The following is a 21,620-nucleotide window of genomic DNA, read 5'->3' as shown; positions in this document are numbered from 1 at the left end:
TCTGGTCAATTCCCTTTCCATCGTCTTTGTTTGGAGACAATGGTAGAATCTCAGCTGCTGGAGAAATGGTACCCAATACTGTTCTGGGTGGAAGGTAGATGTCATGTTGAGCACGGTTCAGTATAGGTATCTTCACCAGTTTAGAGAACCCATTTGGCACATCTACCACTGAAGGAAATAGTTCAAGTCCTTCCTCAACTGGATATTCGGGAAGTGGTTCAAATGACATGATTCCTCCTTTCGGCCACGCTCTAATTCTGCATTTGACTTCACAGAGCTCGCCTCCTTTAATCTGGAGTCCCTTCTTCCCCACTTTGACCATACGACTATCGAATATTTCTCCTGGGTCAGTTGCTTGACTGACAGCATTGACAATGTTATTCGCTACACTCTGTCTTACTTTCATAGCTTCACTCAGCAAGATAGTCAGGTTTTGGGTGCTGTTTGGTCGGTCACGGTTTTCTCTGATCAATTCTTCGATAACATTAAACCCAAGAATTGGATTGTCATTACAGCAGTCACTCACCAGCATTGGCACGTAAATGGCTAAATTTCCATGTCCACTACTTTCGAATTCCAGGCAGACTTCAATCCACCCGATGAATGGAATGATAGAACCATTTGCAGCTGTAATGGATAAGTTGTCATCACAAAGTAAATCTTGTATGTGCCTAATGGAGACACTGGGTAGAAACTTTTCTAACCATGCCTTCCCGACAATGCTGACCTGAGCTCCTGTATCCATCAACATGTCAACCGGAACACCATTCATCCGACATGACAGTAGGCATTTTCCTCCAATTAATTGTGCTACGTGTTGTTTGGAGAATCCATTCTCTTTTGGGAGTGTTCTAGTTGACCGGTGGGTGAATACCCTGTTTACCTTAGCATGGGACAGATCATTTGAGGTGGTCACTGGTTGTCCCTTTCCCAGTGACCGTCTGTCGTTTCCCGACTGCCTTCTTTTCTTCAAGCAATCAACCGCTCTGTGTCCTGTCCAACCACAGTAGAAACAATGGTAGCAGTTCTGACTCTCTCGTTTAATGCAATCATCACACCTGGGCTTGCAGTGAGTTGTATCTGGAACTTGAACATTGGTTAGTGGCTTAGTCATTTGGTTTCCAACAATAGGAGTTAGCGTCATCATCTTTTCCAGGTTCTTTGTGAGAGCAGAGACCTGTGTTGTTAGTTCCATTAATGCAGTGTGATTTACTTTAACATCTCCCTCAACTCTCTTTTGCAAGGTGTCTTTTTCACTATTCCCTGGTGTCTGTGATGAATGAACAGTAATAGGTTTATGTTTAGGTGCACTGTTTAAGCGTCTCTGCCTTTCTGTTTCCTCATCAACTGATCTGGTGACTTGCTCTATGATAAAGTCATCCGTTACTGTCAAATCAGACACATAAGGCTTGATATCTCGTCTAACATTAGAATTTTTCTCATTTAGTCCCTGATACAGTGTATGAAGGAATATGCCTTGCACCAGTTTTTTGTCATAGCTAAGCTCTCGCCTATCATGTTGTGATGTAGACAGAACTTTTTGTTTTAACCCCACTAGCCTGTAAACAAATTGTTGTGCTGTTTCTCTTTCTTGCTGGGTAGCATTGCTAAGGTCCTGAAATAACTCATTACCACTTCGTTCTCTCATATGTGACTTCAAAAACCTTTTCAATTCAGCAACAGTAAGATCATCTTTGTCAGTCAACATATCTTTAAAATTACCAGGTTTGATTATTCTCAACACTGTGCGTATAATTTCAGATTCAGGGAATTTTTCTGTTAGACCCTCGTCAATTTGTCTGCACACGCTACTGTAACTCATGTCCGAACCATGATCTGAAATTACACCACCATGCATTTTAAATTCTCTACGTGGCAATAAAGCAACAACATCAGTTAATCTCACCACCTCCGATACCTGTTCAGTCCTTGCAGTCCCACTACTTATTTTTTTTGCAGCGGTTGCAATGTCCACAGTTGGTGTACTTTCCTTGTTAAGTTTTAGTTCATTGATCTTGTCTTGGATGATGAGTAGGTAAGACATACCTTGGTCTTCCAACTTTTCCAGCTGATCACTTCTCAAGTAGTCTTTAATAAATTCAACAAGTTCCATTTCGTTGGTACCAGTCACTGATGGAACGTCCACGTCTCTTTCATCTCCCAGCGTAATAGCGAGGCTATGCAGCTGTTCTTCATTAAGCAGATGAATTTGTTCCCGGACGAGCCCCCAAAATGTTACCGGCCTCAAAATGTGAATTAAGAGAGCCGATGATTGTAGACGCGATGAGATAAGGTGATCAGCTTGGCGTGGACTGCAAAGAATCACACAAACAGCATGAGATATGACCACTGACTTTATGGCTGGAAGTAGTTTAATTTTTACATAACAATACATCTTTTACATTTTTATAGTCACATGTTTATAACCATTAACAATATATATAATACAGATTTTAACTAAAGTATTTTAAAACGTAGTTACAGCAATGAACATTACTAAATTTAATAACATATATATCCCTGTTATTCAGTGTTATAGATAATTATCTTTATCTCTCTGGTACACTTTAAGTGTGCAATAATCATACTAGCAATGCATTGCTTTAATACAAATATTTTCATGGTAGTACTCTTTTTTAACCACTAGATGGTGCACATTGCATTTCTGTATGATGCAATACATAAGCTTTACATACAATAGGTTTTTTTCTATATTAAATAACAGAAAACATGTGCTTCTATAAATCTATGCAATTTCCAATAAATCAGGTTTAAATATACCTATTTAGAATGGTTTAGTGTTTATCATAGACATTTGTTCTGACTAATGCAGTATTTTCATGTTCTTATGCACTTTTCCCTTGTTTCTGACACATGCTGTTCTAAACTTCTAATTACAGCAAAACTATAGCATAAAATCTGCTGAGACTTTTTCTGCATCTGCTCAAGATGTTTAGGAATCTTTCTATCACAGGTTAATACAGATTAGGAACAATTTAGAGTACATACCTGCAAAGAATCACACAAACAGCATGAGATATGACCACTGACTTTATGGCTGGAAGTAGTTTAATTTCCAGTCACATGGTGTGTGGCCTTATATAGACTCTGTTTGTGTACCTTCTCTGCCATCTACTGGTTATTAATAGAATAGAAGGGACATACTTAGAACTAAAATAAAAAAAAAATGAATATGTACTTTGCTTTGGGGTGTCTGTTTTGTGACCATATAAACCCCAGTCCGTCACATATGCAACCTTTGTTTTACAGATAAACATTTAAAATTTAACAACGTATTCATCAAACCTCTATAGTTTAGCTAAAAAAATACAGCTCAGCAGCAGCTGATTGCTTTGCAGCTCTGTTTGGCTGATTGAAACCTCCTACTAAGTCATCCAATAAGCAACAAGACACTGCTGTTAGGAATGTTTTTTTTCAAACTGAACCCCACCCTTAAAGGAGAAGTCCAGCCAAAGCTAATTTTGATGCCAGCTGTCAGAATACCTGAACAGTTCTCTGCTTTCTTATATGTCATGGATTCTTACAATAGTGATATCTCCCCACCGTATTATCCTAACTCCTGTCCATGTGGGAATTTTTTACATTTTTGGCCATCTTAGTTTCTTCCATAACTTTCTGTGGCATTCTTCATAACATTAAAAAAATCCACGAGCGATAATTGGAATACATTTTAATGGCCACAGCAGGTTTACTGATATATATTACTGTCAGGGTCTTTAACTCTGGCAGCCATCAAAAATTAAATGCATATGAATGTGTATTGCAATGTATGTTGTTCATAATTTTCATCCCTTTTTTTTTTTTACTTTCAGTTTACACAGGATTGAAGCACATCGGCGACAGGTCACAGGATGCTGTATCAGTGCAGATCACAAACAGCTAATTACCTGCTCTCTAGACTGTCAGCTGAAGGTGACTTTGTCTTATTAAATGTATTGTCAAGTCTTATATGTTATGTGAACAGTACTTTTTCTCACTACTCTTCTCCTTTCTCTTTTTTTTTTTTTTTTTTACAGTCATGGGATACCAGCCGCTATTCGTTGTTAAGTTCTACCTCTTTCTTCAGCCCCCTTAACTGTGCTGCATTTCACCCCAGGGGTCATGAAGTAGCAGTTGGTTCCTGGGATGGGAAAATATCTGTGGTGCGACTGGAAAACTGGAAAAGGAGTGCAGTAAGTCACAATTAGGGGAATTCAAAACAGCCCTAACAGCACTTTTGCCTGCACCTGAACTACCTGCACCTAACTCTGACAAGCATTTGTGCCAATGTTGGTAACACTACGGACTTCTGTGTAAAATTCAGATAGTTCTTGCTACTGTCCTATATTCAGAACCTTTCACTATGGCAGTGACAAATTCTTAACAAATTAACACCAGTTCTTAAATTAGGAATCTGGTGCTAATTAAGACCAAGTCTGAGCGGGCCATGCCTGTGCTGGGAAGCTGTCTTGTATGTGACAGCTTTATACACCTTTCTATAAGCCCGGCCCCATTTAGCTGTCGGGCAGGAGATTCCTCTGTCAGAAGGTAAATGAGGATACAAGTGATGTCAAATGACTTGCCACTCAGTGGGTTGGCGGAGACTGATGGCAGACTGAGAGAATAGTTTCCCATCTGGTCTGCTTTCATTTTGATTGATGGCATACGTCAGAGGGTGGATTCAAAAGTTGCTATTGGACTATTCAATAGCGCTATGGATCTGCCCACTGACGTGCACGGTCAATTAAAAGAAAAGGAACCTGGTGGGGAACTAGTCTCCCCATCAGGCTCCACCCACCCCAGTACAAAATTCCTTGGCCATGTGCCTGTCTGTGACAGGTGCAGTGGCCAGGGAGGGAATGCACTGAGGAAGGAATTTCCAGTGTGGACACTCCTTTCACAGTGCAGCCATTGACAAGGTAATGTATCTCTCTCCTCTCTGTGAAAATGAATCCAGGTGCAAGCACCAACATATTTGTTGTGCCACAATGGAATTCTACGACACCCTTTATGAATTCCCCTATTGTATACACTATTCAGTTTCATTAACTATGTATGAATGATTGGTAACATGGTCCTAATCTGTTTTAGGTTATGCAAGGTTCCTCTTCAGTAAGAACGGTGTCCTTCTCCATGGAAGGCAGTGTTATGGTCTCTGGTTGCCTTGATGGTTGGGTGTCACTTTGGTCATGGGAAGCACAAGTTGAATTGTCTAGATTTAGAGCTCACATTGGCTCAACTCTGACTGCTAATTTTCTACGTCATGGGGAATACCTTCTAACTGGAGGAGAGGATGGCAAGGTGATGAATCACATTCTGATTCACAATTAATTTAGGAATAGAACCTTAGGGTATATAATAAGCTTGTGTATTTTCATATACAGGTACAGGTATCATCTGGAGGTCTTGGAAGATTACATGGACGTGCCTGTGTAAATAATGCACAGTCTTCAGTGCTTTCTCTAGCCCTGTCCCCCAACAGAGAACTGCTGGCTGTTGGATATCATTCTGATTCTGTTGGCGTCTACAGTGTGGCTACTGGTAAGAGAGAGACAAAGCTTATTTGTATATCAGAATAAAAATAATATCCCCTGATCCAATAGGTTTATGATGTAACTATCTATACACACTTACTCTCACTTGGTAGCCACTTCATAAGGTATGCCCATCTTGTGGGTAGGAAAACCCCCCCACAGTCTTCAATTCAGCAAATCATTGTCGGCGTTTATTAAGGAGTTTAGGCTGAGTTTGCAGCAGAGCTAGAGAACTGCTGGCTATGCTTTCATGTTAAGTGTGGTCAGTTTTTAATAGGAAAGCAGGAGGACTGGAAGGGGCATCAGGGATTTCAAACAAAGGAATCAATACAAAAAATACAAAAAAAAGAGCAGGATACCTTTTCATACAAGAAAATGGTACAGCAGGCACATATAAGGAATATGAAATGTTGGGTTTAAATATTTTTTTAAAATATAGTGGTTGTCTGCAACATCTTCAAGCAATTCTTAATGACATGCTTTCTTGTATTTCAGGGGATCTTTTGACACAGTGCATGTTTTCAGATGTGGCTGTGAACAGTCTGGTGTGGCTGTCTGACAGTATTTTAGTGAGTGGCAGCTCGGACAGCTTGGTTCGTGTGTGGACTGTGTTCCCAGGGCCGAGTGCTTGTCGGCTCACACTCCTTGGACACCAGCGCTCTGTTTCAGGCCTGGCTCTCTCCTCCAAGCTTCTGGCTTCTACATCAGGTAGGAAGTGACTGCACACAGTTTTTACTTTCCTTAAATAGTTGTCTTATTGGCTGTCAGTGTGGATTCAGCCCAGAATGGTAGTCTTCTAACATTGGAATGGAAGAAATAATAATAGTGACGTTTTACAAGCAATTTTACCACAGTCCATTTTCTGTAAAAAAATGACACATTGATATGACCACTGACATTTAAAGAAAAACCTAGTTTGGTTAGAAATTGATGTAATTGTTACACAAGCCATATTTAGTTCAGTATTATTATCTTCACATCCACAGATGCAGTCTGTAGTTGTAGGTAGAATTTCCAAAAATAATCCTGCCTTTATTGTGTCACTACGTCTTTCAGGACTTTGCACAGAAGTTGAGGTCAGATTACAGATACCTGGAACAGAAACCCTTAACCCTCTTTCACCTGACAAAATAGTTTTGCACAGCCTCTTACATCTGTTATTTACAATAGAAAATTATCCTCCTCGATAGCCACAGAGGATCTAAATCCAGTTTGTGCGCACCAAATGTATTTGCAAAACAAGATATTACCAGTTAAAAGTAGCAGCGATATCTGCCTGTGCAGGGACCAAATCTGTAGGATGGACTGAGCAGTCCCACCAACTACATGTTGCATACAGAAACTGAGACAAGACCGTCGCCCTGCACAAGGACCAAATTGAAAAACTCCCATCATCCCATCCTGCCTTGTTGTTAGGACATTGCTAAGAGACTCCTAGCTCTTACTGGTCACCTCCACCATCACAGGAGTAAAGTGTTTCTCTGATTCTGAACCCCTCACAGGCGCTTTCTCTCTCTTGAAGCAGTAGCTCTGAACTCCGTGCAAACTTGAGAGCTTGCTCCTGTGATGGTGGAGGTTAACAGCTGTGACTCTGTTATCAACATCCTAGCAACAAGGCAACATGGGATGATGCGATCTCTGGAAGTTTTTCAGTCATGCTTCAGGAGGTGCGCAAATAGCCTACATCTATATATACCAGAGGCATTATTCAACTTTGGTCAAATCTGCACAGTTCGTTTTTATCTACATACACCCAGTATCTGCATTTTTGGTAAAGGTGAACTACACCTTTAACATTTCATCGACTGTAAGTTTATTTAAACAATTTTTCATACTTTTTAGAGGATGTTTCAGTCTGTCTCTGGTCAGTGGAAAGTCTCTTGGCATCTGATCCCACAGTCTCTCCTTTGTCTGTTCTTCGTGGTCACGTTGCAGCAATTACTTGCTGTTCTTTCAGCCCAGATGGAACACTGCTGGCTACTGGGGGGCAAGATCGGGTAAGAAAAGATGCCTGCACAGACCAGTTCTTTTCATTATTGGCATTTGGTTATTGCAGCTTTATAGTGAATATTAAGCATTATGTTAAGTGTTAGGGTTAGAGTAAAGGTAGTATGTATCTGTGTGTGTTGAAGGGCAAGGGGGTCAAGAGTTAAAGAAACATTTTAGGGGATAGTTTAAGCAGAACTATGATCAAACTTTAAAATTTCATTTTTGATATGGGCTTCCTATACAAATATGACTGGTCTGTTTTTTAAGTACATTTTGGAACATTTTGTAAATGTTTTTTTGATCCTGATAGTAGAGCCAACAAATAAGTCCTTCCCAACACTCATTCTTCTGCAGTGAAATCACAGATGCGTATTTACCCTTGCTGATGCTTTAGCTGCTTAGACCTTGCTACAAGCGATGGCTCTATAGGTGAATATCCACGTTTACTTCACTGATGGCCCTTTAGATTGACAACATATTCTGCTATCTGTAGGAGCTAGGGGGTGGATGTAAAAGCCCTGCTCAGCCCCAACCCCTTCCCCCACAAAAATGTCGTCTAGCAGAATGCATGAGAGATACAGATTTCCAACTACATTTATCATATGAAAAAGGATATGTTTGAAGGACATTAATCATGCTAACTTGCCTTGACAACACCTTGAAATTGTTTATCACTCTAACTGGAGAATACCTAATACCTAGAAAATAGCTATTCACCTTGAGGACATTTAACAGAACTTTTTGATTTGCACCTTTTTTTTTTTTTTTGCTAGAAAGCCAGTACTGAGAACAACAGTCTTGCTTTTTACACAACTTTTTGTAACAAAACTTGTAAATGAAGATCAATACATCTCATGGCGGCTGCCAATTAGATTCAAGCGTACCTTGGAATCTGTCATTGGTGATATAGAAAGCAGACAGAATGGAAGTCCTACAGTTCAGGATTCAGGAATAACACTTTTTCTGGTCTCATCTAGTCTAGAGACATGTGGTGCTTATCATGCAGAGAATAACACAGCTCAGATTAAAGAAAATTGAGTGAACCTTCAGAGTTTAGTACAATTGTTGTGTTTGCTGTAGTCTTTTTGTAATAATTAATTAAATACTTTGTTTCAATAAATTTTATTGAAGGTTTACTAAATGACAGCAGCATAGAAACATACAACTGTGAGAACACATACCGTATATACTCGAGTATAGGCCGACCCGAGTATAAGCCGAGGCCCCCAATTTACCCCCAAAAAACTGGGAAACCTATTGACTCGTGTATAAGCCGAGGGTGAGATATGCCTGTCCATCCCTGTGTGTGTGTCCATCCATCCATCCATCCCTGTGTGTGTGTGTGTCCATCCATCCCTGTGTGTGTGTGTGTGTGTGTGTCCATCCATCCATCCATCCCTGTGTGTGTGTGTGTCCATCCATCCATCCATCCCTGTGTGTGTGTGTGTGTGTGTGTGTGTGGCCTTGTGTGTCCAGCCTACCTGTGTCCCGAGCCTCCGTCCGGTCCCGAGCCTCCGTCCGGTCCCGTCCCGAGCCTCCGTCCGGTCCCGTCCCGTCCCGAGCCTCCGTCCGGTCCCGTCCCGTCCCGAGCCTCCGTCCGGTCCCGTCCCGTCCCGAGACTCCGTCCGGTCCCGTCCCGTCCCGAGCCGAGCCTCCGTCCGGTCCCGTCCCAGGATCACCGCTCTTCGTCGGCGCCCATTCCCCTGTTCAAATGCCGCGCCTCCCTGTCTGTGATAGGCGGAACACAATTTCCCAGCAGCCTGTGTTCCGCCTATCACGGACATCGTCTCATCCTCGTCCGTAGTACGAGGATGAGACGATGTCCGTGATAGGCGGAACACAGGCTGCTGGGAAATTCAGTGTTCCGCCTATCACAGGCGAAGGCGGAGCCGGAGGCGCGGCTTTTGAATTATAGAATGGCCGCTGTCTGTCTGCTCGACACGCTGATCGAGCAGGCAGACAGCGATGACTCGAGTATAAGCCGAGGGGGGCACTTTCAGCCTCAAAAAAGAGGCTGAAAATCTCGGCTTATACTCGAGTATATACGGTACATCTGTTTTATCATCAGCGGATCAGAATAAAAGCCATATCATTCAGCTCATTAAATGCTTTCATTTGTTTGGATGTTCTCTTTAAACTTCTGATAGCTTATATCAGGGTGGGCTGCTGTGAATATGTTATTATACAAGCCTAATGGCATTTGTAAAAAAAAATTGGTTTTGATTTTTGCTTCCTTTTAGTCTGTACTTTGTTGGGATGTGTCAGTGAACCCACCTATCCTTTCATGCTCGCTTCTATCATGTCACAAGGATTGGGTGACGGGCTGTTCCTGGACTGACAGTGGTATGCTGGTAAGGTTCAGAAACTTTTTTTACTTGAGTTGACATGAAAAGAACAGATGATCCTTCAGCTTTTACTGTGTTATGTTCTGCTTGTACTAGTGCTGATCAATATCTGTGTAACTTGGTGTAATTCAAATAGATGGGTATGTCGAATGTGTATACATTTGAGTGTATTTCTTCAGGATGAATAACATAAAGCATCTTTTTTGGGGCAGGTCTCTGGTTCTGGAGATGGATCTCTGTGTCTGTGGGACATTCAGCAGGGGAAGCGGCTCCTAACATTTGCTGGACATCAGAATGCAGTCAGTAGTGTTGTTTGCATGGTACGTAGTCGTCTTGCATCTTTGGGTCACTTTTTCTTTTCAGTGATGCTCTGTCTGCCAGATCTAAATTAATTCTGTCCTTTTACAAGGGGGAACGTGTTATCTCCACCAGTAGGGATGGATACCTAAAAGTATGGAGTCTTACTGGCCTTGAGGTTGCAAATATTCATACTGACCATAACCAGATAACTCAGAGTGCAGCCTACTGGGAACCAGAAGATAGTCGCGGTAAGACACCATTAATAAGATCAGAACTTTCATATTATTGGTTTATACAGTAAAGGAGTTTTTTTTATATAACCACGACCATGCTTTGCTGTTTTGTGACGTGAAGATGAGCCTTTTGTCCTCCTTGTAAGGTTTTATCAAAAAAAAAAATGTTATCTATGTTAAAAATATCAAATTGATCTTTACCTATTGTTCTTTGAAGGACAGAGCTTTAATTATTCACAGATGTGTTTGTTGCAGCCACCTTCAGAAGCAGGACACTAGGTGCAACCTAAACTAAAAGCATGCCTAAGGAGCAGCCCTCTGGTGGTGGCCAAACACTCCATCGCTAAACGCTAAACTCAGTTATTGCCTAGAGTCTTAGGAGTTAGGATATGGCGCTGGTAGTTCCTAGTTTTTGCTGTTTATTTTTCTTTGGAGATTTTTTTTTGTTGCAGTTGATGGATCTTTTTATTTTTTTATCTTCAGTCACCTTTGGTACTGGGTGACAGGCCGGGATCATAAATCCTAGTAGTCCCCCCCCAGCACTGCCATCGACTGCATTGTGATTAAAGCTTAATGTCAAAGCTCAGTTAAATGAGAATATTGTTTGTAATATTTCAGAAACTATGCTCCTAAATATATGGTTTATTATTATATATGTACATAGCGGCAATTCTTGCTCATTACGTACCCTGGCTCTGCTTCTTACCTTGAAGTGCTTTACTGCTCCTTCTCACCATGGAGTTCTATGAGCTTGTCTACTAACTTAAAACACTATACTCCTGATAATTTTTCAGCATCCCAATGAGTCACTGTGAGCTAACCTACAAATGTCTACTTAATACAGTACATGAAAATGAAACTGTAAGCATATTTAAAATATCAAAGCCATATAAAATTGAAACACTAAATTACATAAACACTGTAATATTAATTTAATAAAATGCATGTTAACTGAAAATGCACTATGCTTGCTTTAATGGCAGAACTCATTTGTAAACACTAGACAGGCTATGTGGTCATCTACTTTGTCAGCCCCTCCACAGTCAATTACATGAAATGGGAATGTGCTTTTAACACATTTTTATGATTTTTCATTTTAGCTGATGCTGATATTGTGGTTTATACAGCTGGGTCTGATGGCACAGTTTTAAAATGGAGTCCTCTACAGGTAAGATAATTCAGTACAGCACCTCATATACACCTATAACCTGCTAGGGAGTTCAGCTAATAATGTTTAACATGCATTGTTATAGATCAGTGGTGAGGATTATCCACTTCAATACCGGGCACTTTTACCCCCCCCCCCCTGCCCAGGCCAATTATCAGTTTTCAGCGTTGTCACATTTTGAATGACAATTGTGCGGTCATGCAACACTGTAACCAAAATAAATTGTTATCATTTTGTTCGCACGAATAGAGCTTTCTTTTGGTGGTATTTAATCACCACAGGTTTTTTTATTTTTTGCTAAAAAAACAAAAAAAGACATTTGTTTTTGTTACAAAATTTTGCAAATAAATAATATTTCTTCTTAAATTTAGGCCAAAATGCATTCTGCTACATTTGTTTGGTGAGAATAACCCAAATCAGTTTGTTATTTAGTCTGTAGAGAAGTTATACAGTCCACAAACGATGGTATATATCTGAAAATCGATCATTCCTAATGTGTTTGATGGCCTGTCTCATTTCTTGAGGCCCTAAAATTCCAGGATAGTACAAATATCCCACAAATGACCCCTTTTTGGAAAGTAGACCGTCCAAGGTATTTAGTAAGAGGCATGGTTGGTTTTTTTTGTCATGATTTTTTGGGAAAATAAATTAAAAATATAAATAAATAAATTATATATATATATATATATACTTTTTTTTATTTATTCGTTTTTTACATACTGTCACCAGTGCAGTACAGCATCATCATATAACGGGTGTTACAGTGATCAGGGACACTGACTGGTGATGGTACAAAAAAAATATATATTTTCCATTTCTCTTTTTATTATATATATTTTTTCTCTTTTTTTTTATGTTTGTATATATAATGTTGCCATAGTAACATTGCACTACTCTGGGGAAGTAATCAGTATTTTTTAATTTTATTTTTTGCACATTGTTTGCTTATTGCAATGAATTGCAAGCATTTTACTGTATGAAATTGATTCATTCAATTTGTTTTGTTGTAATTAGCTGTAATTGGCCACAGTTGATCACATTGCACAGATCCAATGGATGGCTTGAAAGGAAGCCATCGATTGTTTACAACTGTCATGTGACCTGCTGTTTTTGGTTACATCGGTCACATGGTACAGAAATCAGGCCAGTACAGTGATCGGTCATCGGTTGTGTCCAGTGGAGGCCGGCCCCAGCGTCATTCTGCCATAGGCTGGGCAGCAACGGATTATAGGACTCCCTCATACCAGATTTGTTTTACAGATGGAGCAAATACAGACATTGTATGGTCATGGAGGTGCAGTGATGACTTCTGCAACAAATTCCAGACATGAGGTTTCAGTTACCGCTGCCTATGATGGTTCAGTTCGGCTTTGGGGAATGCCATGCAGGGATGGTATGACATTTAATTGTTCTGGGTTCTGTTCTTCCTCAAGCTGGCCATATATTGTACAACTTCCATATTCTTTTATGCCGCGTACACACGACCGGACTTTTCGAGGGACTAGGTTCGACAGACTTCCGACGGGGTTCTGACAGAGTTCTGACGGACTTTCCGAATGAACGGACTTCTTGGCCACACACAATCACACCAAAGTCCGACGGATTCGAACGCGATGATGTACGACCGGACTAGAATAAGGAAGTTTATAGCCAGTAGCCAATAGCTGCCCTCGCGTCGGTTTTTGTCCATCGGACTAGCATACACACGAGCGGATTTCTCGGTAGGAACTGGGAACGGCGGAGTTCCGGCGGAAAAGTTTGAAACATGTTCCATTTCTAAAGTCTGTCAGACTTTTGCAAATCAAAAGTCCGCTGCAGCCCACACACGATCGAATGGTCTGCCGGAATTGTTCCGTCGGACCTTTGATGTTGAAAAGTCCGGTTGTGTGTACGCGGAATTAGATTTACCTTCAACTATGTAGTGTAAGGGCCTGCCTGATTGCATACAAATTTTAAAGTGTTTAGGTCTGATCTCATGCTATATGTTTTTGGTAAATCTATAGGAAAAATTGTACAAGAAAATGGTAAAATAGTATGGTCAGTCTTATTTTAAAAACATGCATGTGTGCATTTTTTACGTTGTATAGTATGTTTTATAATGAAAAATCGAATTCTCTCAATCCAATCTAAACACAAGAAAACATGGAGACATGGAAGGATGGATGGATAAGTGAGTTTGCCTCGAAAATTTAAAATTCCTTTATTAACGCTTTTTTAGTTTGTGGTGCTCAGATATAGTTTAGTTTCACTTTGACATTCTTATTGCACAATTACTTAATCAATATTATTATACAGAATTTATGTAGCTCCAGCAGTTTGTGCAGTGCTTTATGAAAAAAAAGGTACAATTACAAAACAGTTCAAGACAACAGAGTAAAGCCCCATACACACTATTAGATATTCTGAAGATTTTTGTCTTCAGATTTACCAAAACAATATAATATGGGGTCAAACCTTAAGAGTTTCAATTTGTATGCAGTAAGGCAGGCCCTTGTACTACATGGTTTTGGTAAATCTGGGGGGTAAATATGGTACCTTAGAGGGGTCAAAAGGTTATAGCTGTAAGTAAATTAGCTGACAGAGAAAGTAAAAGTTAAGCCTGTACACATGATGAGAAAACCAAATGAAAAAATTCTGCTTTCGATGTGATCGTGCGATAATCTGATCGTTGGTACACAGCTGTCGCCCAAAATTTTCCAAAGGGACAAACACGAAATTTTTTCTCATACGATTCCAGATAATGTGATTTTCATTTAATCAGCAGTTTTCGTCCAAAAATACAATACAAATACATTACAGCACTTCTGAATTATTTTTTTTCTGTCGTACAAGAATTTTCATACATTCGTAACTTATGGAAACTATCATGCAAAAAAAAAAAAAAAAAACGGTAATTTGTCCCATAATCTCATTGTGTGTACTAGGCTTTAATTTTTAAGTATGCTTGTATAATTTGCTTTTCAGAGTTACAGACCGTAACAAAGGGAGTTAAGTTTATAAACAATCTATACAGTGGTACTACACAAGCTTTATTCAGCTGTTTGTTACTCCACAGAGGGTCCTAAAGGAATCCGTCACAAGGGTGCAGTGTCTGCCATTACATGGTCTCCAGATGGGGAGCTGGTGGTATCGGCTGGAGAGCTTGGGGATCTGATCGTATGGAAACAAGAGAAAGCTATTCTCAGTCTGCAGGTAAAACCATTCACTCTTCTTTATAGGTATATATTGTTTGAATATGATTTCTTTATCATGCTTAGGATTAATAAGTACAATTACAAAAAAAAAAAAAAAAAAAGGAATGTTTTAGTAGGTATAATACTACCAGCTTGTGCAACTCTAGACATTTTCAACTGCTTTACTGGAATAAAACTTGCTTTTAGAGCTCTCTATAGCTGAAGCTGAGGTGTGCACACACAACTCAATGAACAGGAGGCGTAAAGCTGGCCAAAGATGGATTGAAATTTGGCTGCTTCATCAGGAACCGGAAACATTTTGATCCATCTGTGGTTGTTCCCATTCAGGAGTCGATCTGATCAGCACAGTTCTGATCAGTGCATTCTGACAGCAAAATTGTCTTGCTGTTAGAATACAATAGCAGAGTGGGGAGAATTCCTTCATCCACCTTGAATCCATCTATGGCCAGCTTTACTCAGGTTCCTCCCTCTCCATCCCTACCTTATCAGTTCAGATACAGGTATTCTGTAAGGCCCCTTTCACACATGCGGATGATATGCCCTGTCTGCAGCCGGCTCAGTGGGGACAACGGAGCGATCCCCGCTGAGCGAGCGGATCATCACGGGGCGGATCATTACTGATCCGCCCCGTGTGAAAGTGGCCTTAGTGAAAGTTTCTGCTGTGCTCCCTGATTAGAAAACACATAATACTCTGTGACACCAAAAAAACTGATATACCCTCTGTTAGATGTTTATTTTTAACCACTTGATTCCCAGGCCAATTCTGACATTTCTTTCATAAATGTAAAAATCTGAATTTTTTTTGCTAGAAACCCACGAACCGTATACATTTTTTAGGTAGAGGCCCTACAACATAAAATGGAGGGTGTTGCAATTTTTTATGTCGCACAATATTTTTCCACCAGTTTTTCAAAATATAAAGGATGGTGTTAGGTGATGTAAATAGATACCAAACATGTTACGCTTTAAAATTGCACACGCTCGTGGAATGGAGACAAACTAAGGTACGTTAAATTATCCATAGGCGACTCTTCAAAAGCCCTTACAGGTTACCAATTTAAAGTTACACAGGAGGTCTTATTCACATTTCGTTGTGAGCAAAGGTGGATGGGGGCAACATTTTTTTTAAACAATTTATTACATTTTTTTATTTTTTTTAAATAAACCTTATTGCTATCACAATGGATGAACAAAATTCCTTGTGATAGCATGTGCCATGAAACTCTTTGGAGAAATCTGGCATCCAAAGCATCTGTTCAACAAGATTGGTTTGATCAGGTGCTGTATAAACCAGTAACAGCTTGTAAATAAACAGAAACTGCAAGTGATGAAATCCTTGTAGCTACCGGTTTCTGATGTCCGTTTCTTCTACTTTTCATGGTAATTGCAATTAGAACAGTCGCATTGGTACTGAACAGTCACATCGGTACTGGACCCCTTTCCGCATCCTGTAAAAGTGGTTGATATGCGCTGCATAGCTGCTCGGATCACTTTTACCAGATGCGTAATTGCTGGCAATGAAAAAACCACAAGAAGTGGTTATGCTAACAATGTTATATAGTTAAAAAGAAATAAATAAATTATAATATATAATTCACTGAAGTTGAGGAAAGCGGCACCCGGTCTGTAATCGTGCAGTGCAATCTGGTCCTCCCACTGACCATATAAACAAGAAAAGTCCAAAGGATTGCTGCACTTATAAATGTATTGTGTTGTGATCTGAAGAAGGGCGTAAGCTTGTAAGCCTGAAATGGAAATCTTTGAACATCATACTATGTAACTGCTTGAATCTATCGGAACAATACATTTTATATACAGCATATATAAAAAACAAAGTATAAAGCACTGATTAAAAACCATTAGAGCTTCCTATTCCGTTTCTGCACACCTTTGGAACATCATTTCTCACAACCAGACCACACTATAGTAGACCTCAATGTCTTAGTTCTTAAAGGGAATTTTAGAAATATCCAGGATAGGAAAAATTTTAAACTAAGAATGAAACTTCTATTTGACACAAAAAATAACGGCCTAAATTTGGACATGGTTTTCCTTACCCACCATTATCCAACAGTTTTACGACCCCCTCTGTGACTATCATCATCCCCCTAGTCAATAGCGCTCTCTCTGTCTTGTATCACGAACTATACTAATTTTATTACCATTGCCATGTACATTGGTTTGTGTGTGTTTTGTTTTTCTTTTTTTTTGCCTTTCCCTCAGATTGTGTTTTTTTTCTAACATTCTGCAAAAACTTTGTGAATCAGTACTACCGGGACCTTGAAGAAGGGGACATACCCTGAAAGCTTGTCCTGAAAAATTGTATGTTAGTGCAAATAAAAAAAGTATCACGGACAGTACTGTTTTCTATGTCACAAGTGCACTAATACTACTACAATCACCTCAAGCTTTATTTTAAAAACATGTGCATAAATGTCTTTAGATGTCAGTTTTACATGGCATTCTTGTAAATAAATGCCTGCTTGCTCAGTAAATATTCAAGGTAGTAGATAACCAAAATATTTGCAACTATTTAAAAAAAAAAATAGATTGGCCGTTCGCTTACAAGCCTGTCATGGAAACGTGTTTCTTTAAAACTCCTCCTTATTTGCACCTATTTCCTAATGAGCACTGACTGACTACCTCTACTTAGTACAAGTCATAGAAATTAACGAGATTGATGCCTGTGCTTGTATTGCAGTGTGGAGAGCTTTGCATTTCCTCAGTTGTATTTACTACACAACGTTCATTCTGCATTATCTCCAATGATCTGACCATTTCTCGTTGGCTCCTGTTTCCTTGTAAAGGTGGTGGCTTAAGGTCAGTAATAATTAATGAAGGTATGAACTGTGCATGAGGCTTTGAATGGTTTGGGATAGTTTATCATATTCACTACAATATACTGACATGTTAATGCTTTTTTTTTTTTGTTTTTTTGTTTTTGGAATATAGAACAGTTAGAATAAGTGTCAGTGTTTAACACTGTTTGTGTTGCATTGGGAATATTTCCATTCACTTTCTGTATTGGTGACAACCGTGTCATTGTGGCAGGAAGTCAGGAAGTGAGAAAAATTTTCAATGAAGACACAACCATAATAAAACTAAGGCGGCGTACACACGCGGGGACTGTCTGCCGAAACTAAGTTCGTCAAACAGTCCGCTCAAACTTTTGAATGAACGAACACGCCCACACACGGCACTTTTTGAGCGGACAAATACGGCAAACTTTGTTCGTCGTACTAAGTCCGCGCAACTTTTGAAATGAGCGGACTCGCCCACACACGAGGCAACAGTCCGCTCATTTCGAGCGCGTGTCAAGGTAGGCGGGGCCCGCGACGGAGACGTCGCGGGCTCCGCCGCCTGGAATGGACTTAAAGGGGAACCCCGACGCCGAAAAAAAATCGGCGTGGGGTCCCCCCAAAGTCCACAACAGACCCTTGTCCGAGCACGCTACCCGGCCGGCCAGGAAAGGGGGGCGAGCGAGCGCGCCCCCCCTCCCGAGCCGTACCAGGCCACGTGCCCTCAACATGGGGGGTGCCTTGGGGAAGGGGGGGCCGCGCGGCCCCCCCACCCCAAAGCACCTTGTCCCCATGTTGATGAGGACAAGGGCCTCTTCCCGACAACCCTGGCCGTTGGTTGTCGGGGTCTGCGGGCGGGGGGCTTATCGGAATCCGGGAGCCACCTTTAATAAGGGGGCCCCCGGATACCGGCCCCCCACCCTATGTGAATGAGTATGGGGTACAATGTACCCCTACCCATTCACCTGTAAAATAAAAGTACCCAAAAAATAAAAACACAACACACGAGATAAAATATTTTATTGCACAGCTCCGGGGGTCTTCCGTCTTCGGGGGTCTTCTCGCCGGACTCCTCCGCTATCTTCTTGTAGCTCTTTTGCTAGCGGAGGAGTCCGGCTTTCTTCCTCCCCGCCGCCGGCCTCTTCTCCCGACTTCGGGGGTCTTGTCCCCCTCTTCGGTTCTTCTGCCGGGCCACCGCGCCTTCTTATAGCTCTTTTGCAGGCGGTGGCCCGGTCTTCTGTCGCCGCTGTCGCCGCCGCCTTCCGTTCTTCTTCTTCTTCTTGTTCTTCTTGTTCTTCTCCAGGAGATGTTGACACGACGCTCTCTCCGGCCGGAATGGCAGAGCCGCGCTGTGTGGCCACTTATATAGTGACAATGGGGCGGTGTCACATGGTATATGTCACATGGGTTGGTCACATGGGTTGATGTCACATGGGGACTATGACATCGTAAGGGGGCGGGGTCACCATGTGACCAACCCATGTGACATATACCATGTGACACCGCCCCATTGTCACTATATAAGTGGCCGCTCAGCGCGGCTCTGCCATTCCGGCCGGAGAGAGCAACGTGTCAACATCTCCTGGAGAAGAACAAGAAGAAGAAGAAGAACGGAAGGCGGCGGCGACAGCGGCGACAGAAGACCGGGCCACCGCCTGCAAAAGAGCTATAAGAAGGCGCGGTGGCCCGGCAGAAGAACCGAAGAGGGGGACAAGACCCCCGAAGTCGGGAGAAGAGGCCGGCGGCGGGGAGGAAGAAAGCCGGACTCCTCCGCTAGCAAAAGAGCTACAAGAAGATAGCGGAGGAGTCCGGCGAGAAGACCCCCGAAGACGGAAGACCCCCGGAGCTGTGCAATAAAATATTTTATCTCGTGTGTTGTTTTTTTTTTTGGGTACTTTTATTTTACAGGTGAATGGGTAGGGGTACATTGTACCCCATACTCATTCACATAGGGTGGGGGGCCGGTATCCGGGGGCCCCCTTATTAAAGGGGGCTCCCGGATTTCGATAAGCCCCTCGCCCGCAGACCCCGACAACCAACGGCCAGGGTTGTCGGGAAGAGGCCCTTGTCCTCATCAACATGGGGACAAGGTGCTTTGGGGTGGGGGGGCCGCGCGGCCCCCCCTTCCCCAAGGCACCCCCCATGTTGAGGGCACGCGGCCTGGTACGGCTCAGGAGGGGGGGCGCGCTCGCTCGCTCCCTTTCCTGGCCGGCCGGGTAGCGTGCTCGGACAAGGGTCTGTTGTGGACTTTGGGGGGACCCCCACGCCGATTTTTTTCGGCGTTGGGGTTCCCCTTTAAGTCCATTCCAGGCGGCGGAGCCCGCGACGTCTCCGTCGCGGGCCCCGCCTACCTTGACACGCGCTCGAAATGAGCGGACTGTTGCCTCGTGTGTGGGCGAGTCCGCTCATTTCAAAAGTTGCGCGGACTTAGTACGACGAACAAAGTTTGCCGTATTTGTCCGCTCAAAAAGTGCCGTGTGTGGGCGTGTTCGGGCGCCTACCTGCACACGCGCTCGAAATGAGCAGACTTCCCTCCGAGCGGGAACAGTTTGCTCATTTCGAAAGTGGCCTAAACACGGGCGGACTGTTCGCTCAAACCAAGTTTCAGCGGACAGTTTTTCGGAATATCCGAAAAACTTTGTTCGTCAAACTGTCCGCTGAAACTGTCCGCTGAAGCCCCACACACAAGCGGACTGTCCGCTGAAACACTGTTCAGCGGACAAAGTTGAGCCAACAGTCCGCCCGTGTGTACGCGGCCTCAGGGTTCTGACCCTTCCAATCGTTCTGCTAAAAAAAAAAAAAAACTCTCTCTAGCCATCATGTTCTAGTTTTTAGATTTCTGACAACCTTGTCTCCAAGGTTATAACATGAACACCAAGAGTGATTTCTAACCAGTCCCTATTCTATCCAAAACTCAATAAAAAGGTTTAGTTGGAAATGCACCTAAATTATTAACAACTTGGAATATTTTGGAAATGTACTTATTAGGAACTCGATACAGCATTGCCACAAATATTAATTTAAAAAGTGTCTGTGAGTGGGTTTTCCCTCAAATAAAAATGAATTTACCAAAAAAAGGACTTATTTTGTACAGTGAAACCCAAAGAGCATTTATAACGCTGAGCGACATTAATGCATGCAGTCGTGCTCTACATTGCACCATTTTATTACAGTATCCTCCTTTACTGGCTGACATTGCAAGTGCTGTGCCACTTCCTGGTTTGTAAATGCCTGCCCGTATTTGCATATTTGCTACAAGTGCTAGATTGTGGGTAGAGTTAAGGACTTGATATATCAGTCCCTATGATAAGTCTGCTCTCTTAATGTTAGGATTGGTGTGGTAAAAAGGGGAAGGGTGGGTATGTCATTGGAGTCATCAGGCAGGCATCTTCCTTCCACTGTCTCCAGAGGGCCTCAGTGGTGATGCTTGAAATTTTAGGTACACCACTCTCCGTTCATACCTTCCTGTCTAATCTTGCAGGCCAGTTATTGTCTTTCTTTTTAGACTCAATGTATACAGTTTTTTTTCTGCTTGATTTGAAAAGGAATCGATTGTAGTCAGGAATGACCCCTTGATTCTATCTTCTTCAGAAGGCTGGTTGTAGCAATTAAATTCCTGCATCCCACTCCTGCAGGGAGAATCTTCCAGCCATTCAGTTGTTAGTTCAGAGAAGTTGATCTTTTTTTCTCTTAAAAGCTTATTCAACATTATTTTCCCATGGTACTGTCAATTCCACAACATTTGCCAGCTTAGTTGTTGTGGACCATGTTTAGCTGGAGTGTTGTAACCACATTGTCTTGGTCACCCATTTTCCAGTCCCAAGCAATCCGCAGCATACTTGTATAATTTGAGTAACAAAGCAATCTGTTGTATAATTAGAAAGTGATGTGAACTACTTTTTAAGCAGATGCAGTGATCATATAATGACTGTTTAAATGGTTTTCTGAGAGATTTTTTTTTCCGGAAAATCTGTCAGTTTAACATAATGCAATAAAATATCTGGTGCAGCTCATTTTATTACATTATAACAAGTCTGTCACATTTTTACAAAAGCTTGC

The 21,620-nt window shown here is 41.7% G+C and overlaps 1 protein-coding gene across 1 annotated transcript in view; it reads left to right on the top strand.

Annotated features, from left to right (window-relative positions):
* TEP1 (telomerase associated protein 1) overlaps positions 1 to 21,620 on the top strand; it is a 161,551-nt gene that overhangs the window by 125,591 nt on the left and 14,340 nt on the right. Inside the window, exons 37-49 of the mRNA XM_077461156.1 lie at positions 3,834 to 3,933; positions 4,038 to 4,193; positions 5,092 to 5,301; positions 5,385 to 5,541; positions 6,030 to 6,242; positions 7,377 to 7,531; positions 9,764 to 9,874; positions 10,081 to 10,188; positions 10,278 to 10,416; positions 11,502 to 11,569; positions 12,830 to 12,962; positions 14,625 to 14,761; positions 17,465 to 17,583. Coding sequence (XP_077317282.1) covers positions 3,834 to 3,933; positions 4,038 to 4,193; positions 5,092 to 5,301; positions 5,385 to 5,541; positions 6,030 to 6,242; positions 7,377 to 7,531; positions 9,764 to 9,874; positions 10,081 to 10,188; positions 10,278 to 10,416; positions 11,502 to 11,569; positions 12,830 to 12,962; positions 14,625 to 14,761; positions 17,465 to 17,583 — 1,806 coding nt within the window. The remainder of the gene's footprint in view (positions 1 to 3,833; positions 3,934 to 4,037; positions 4,194 to 5,091; positions 5,302 to 5,384; positions 5,542 to 6,029; positions 6,243 to 7,376; positions 7,532 to 9,763; positions 9,875 to 10,080; positions 10,189 to 10,277; positions 10,417 to 11,501; positions 11,570 to 12,829; positions 12,963 to 14,624; positions 14,762 to 17,464; positions 17,584 to 21,620) is intronic.

This window comes from Lithobates pipiens, unplaced genomic scaffold (assembly GCF_037356315.1).
Source record: "Lithobates pipiens isolate NorthernLeopardFrog02 unplaced genomic scaffold, aLitPip1_a1.2 Scaffold_3, whole genome shotgun sequence".
NCBI classification, from domain to species: domain Eukaryota; kingdom Metazoa; phylum Chordata; class Amphibia; order Anura; family Ranidae; genus Lithobates; species Lithobates pipiens.
The sequence above is the reverse complement of the archived record's forward strand: the minus strand, read 5'-3'. Positions and strand labels throughout refer to the sequence as shown.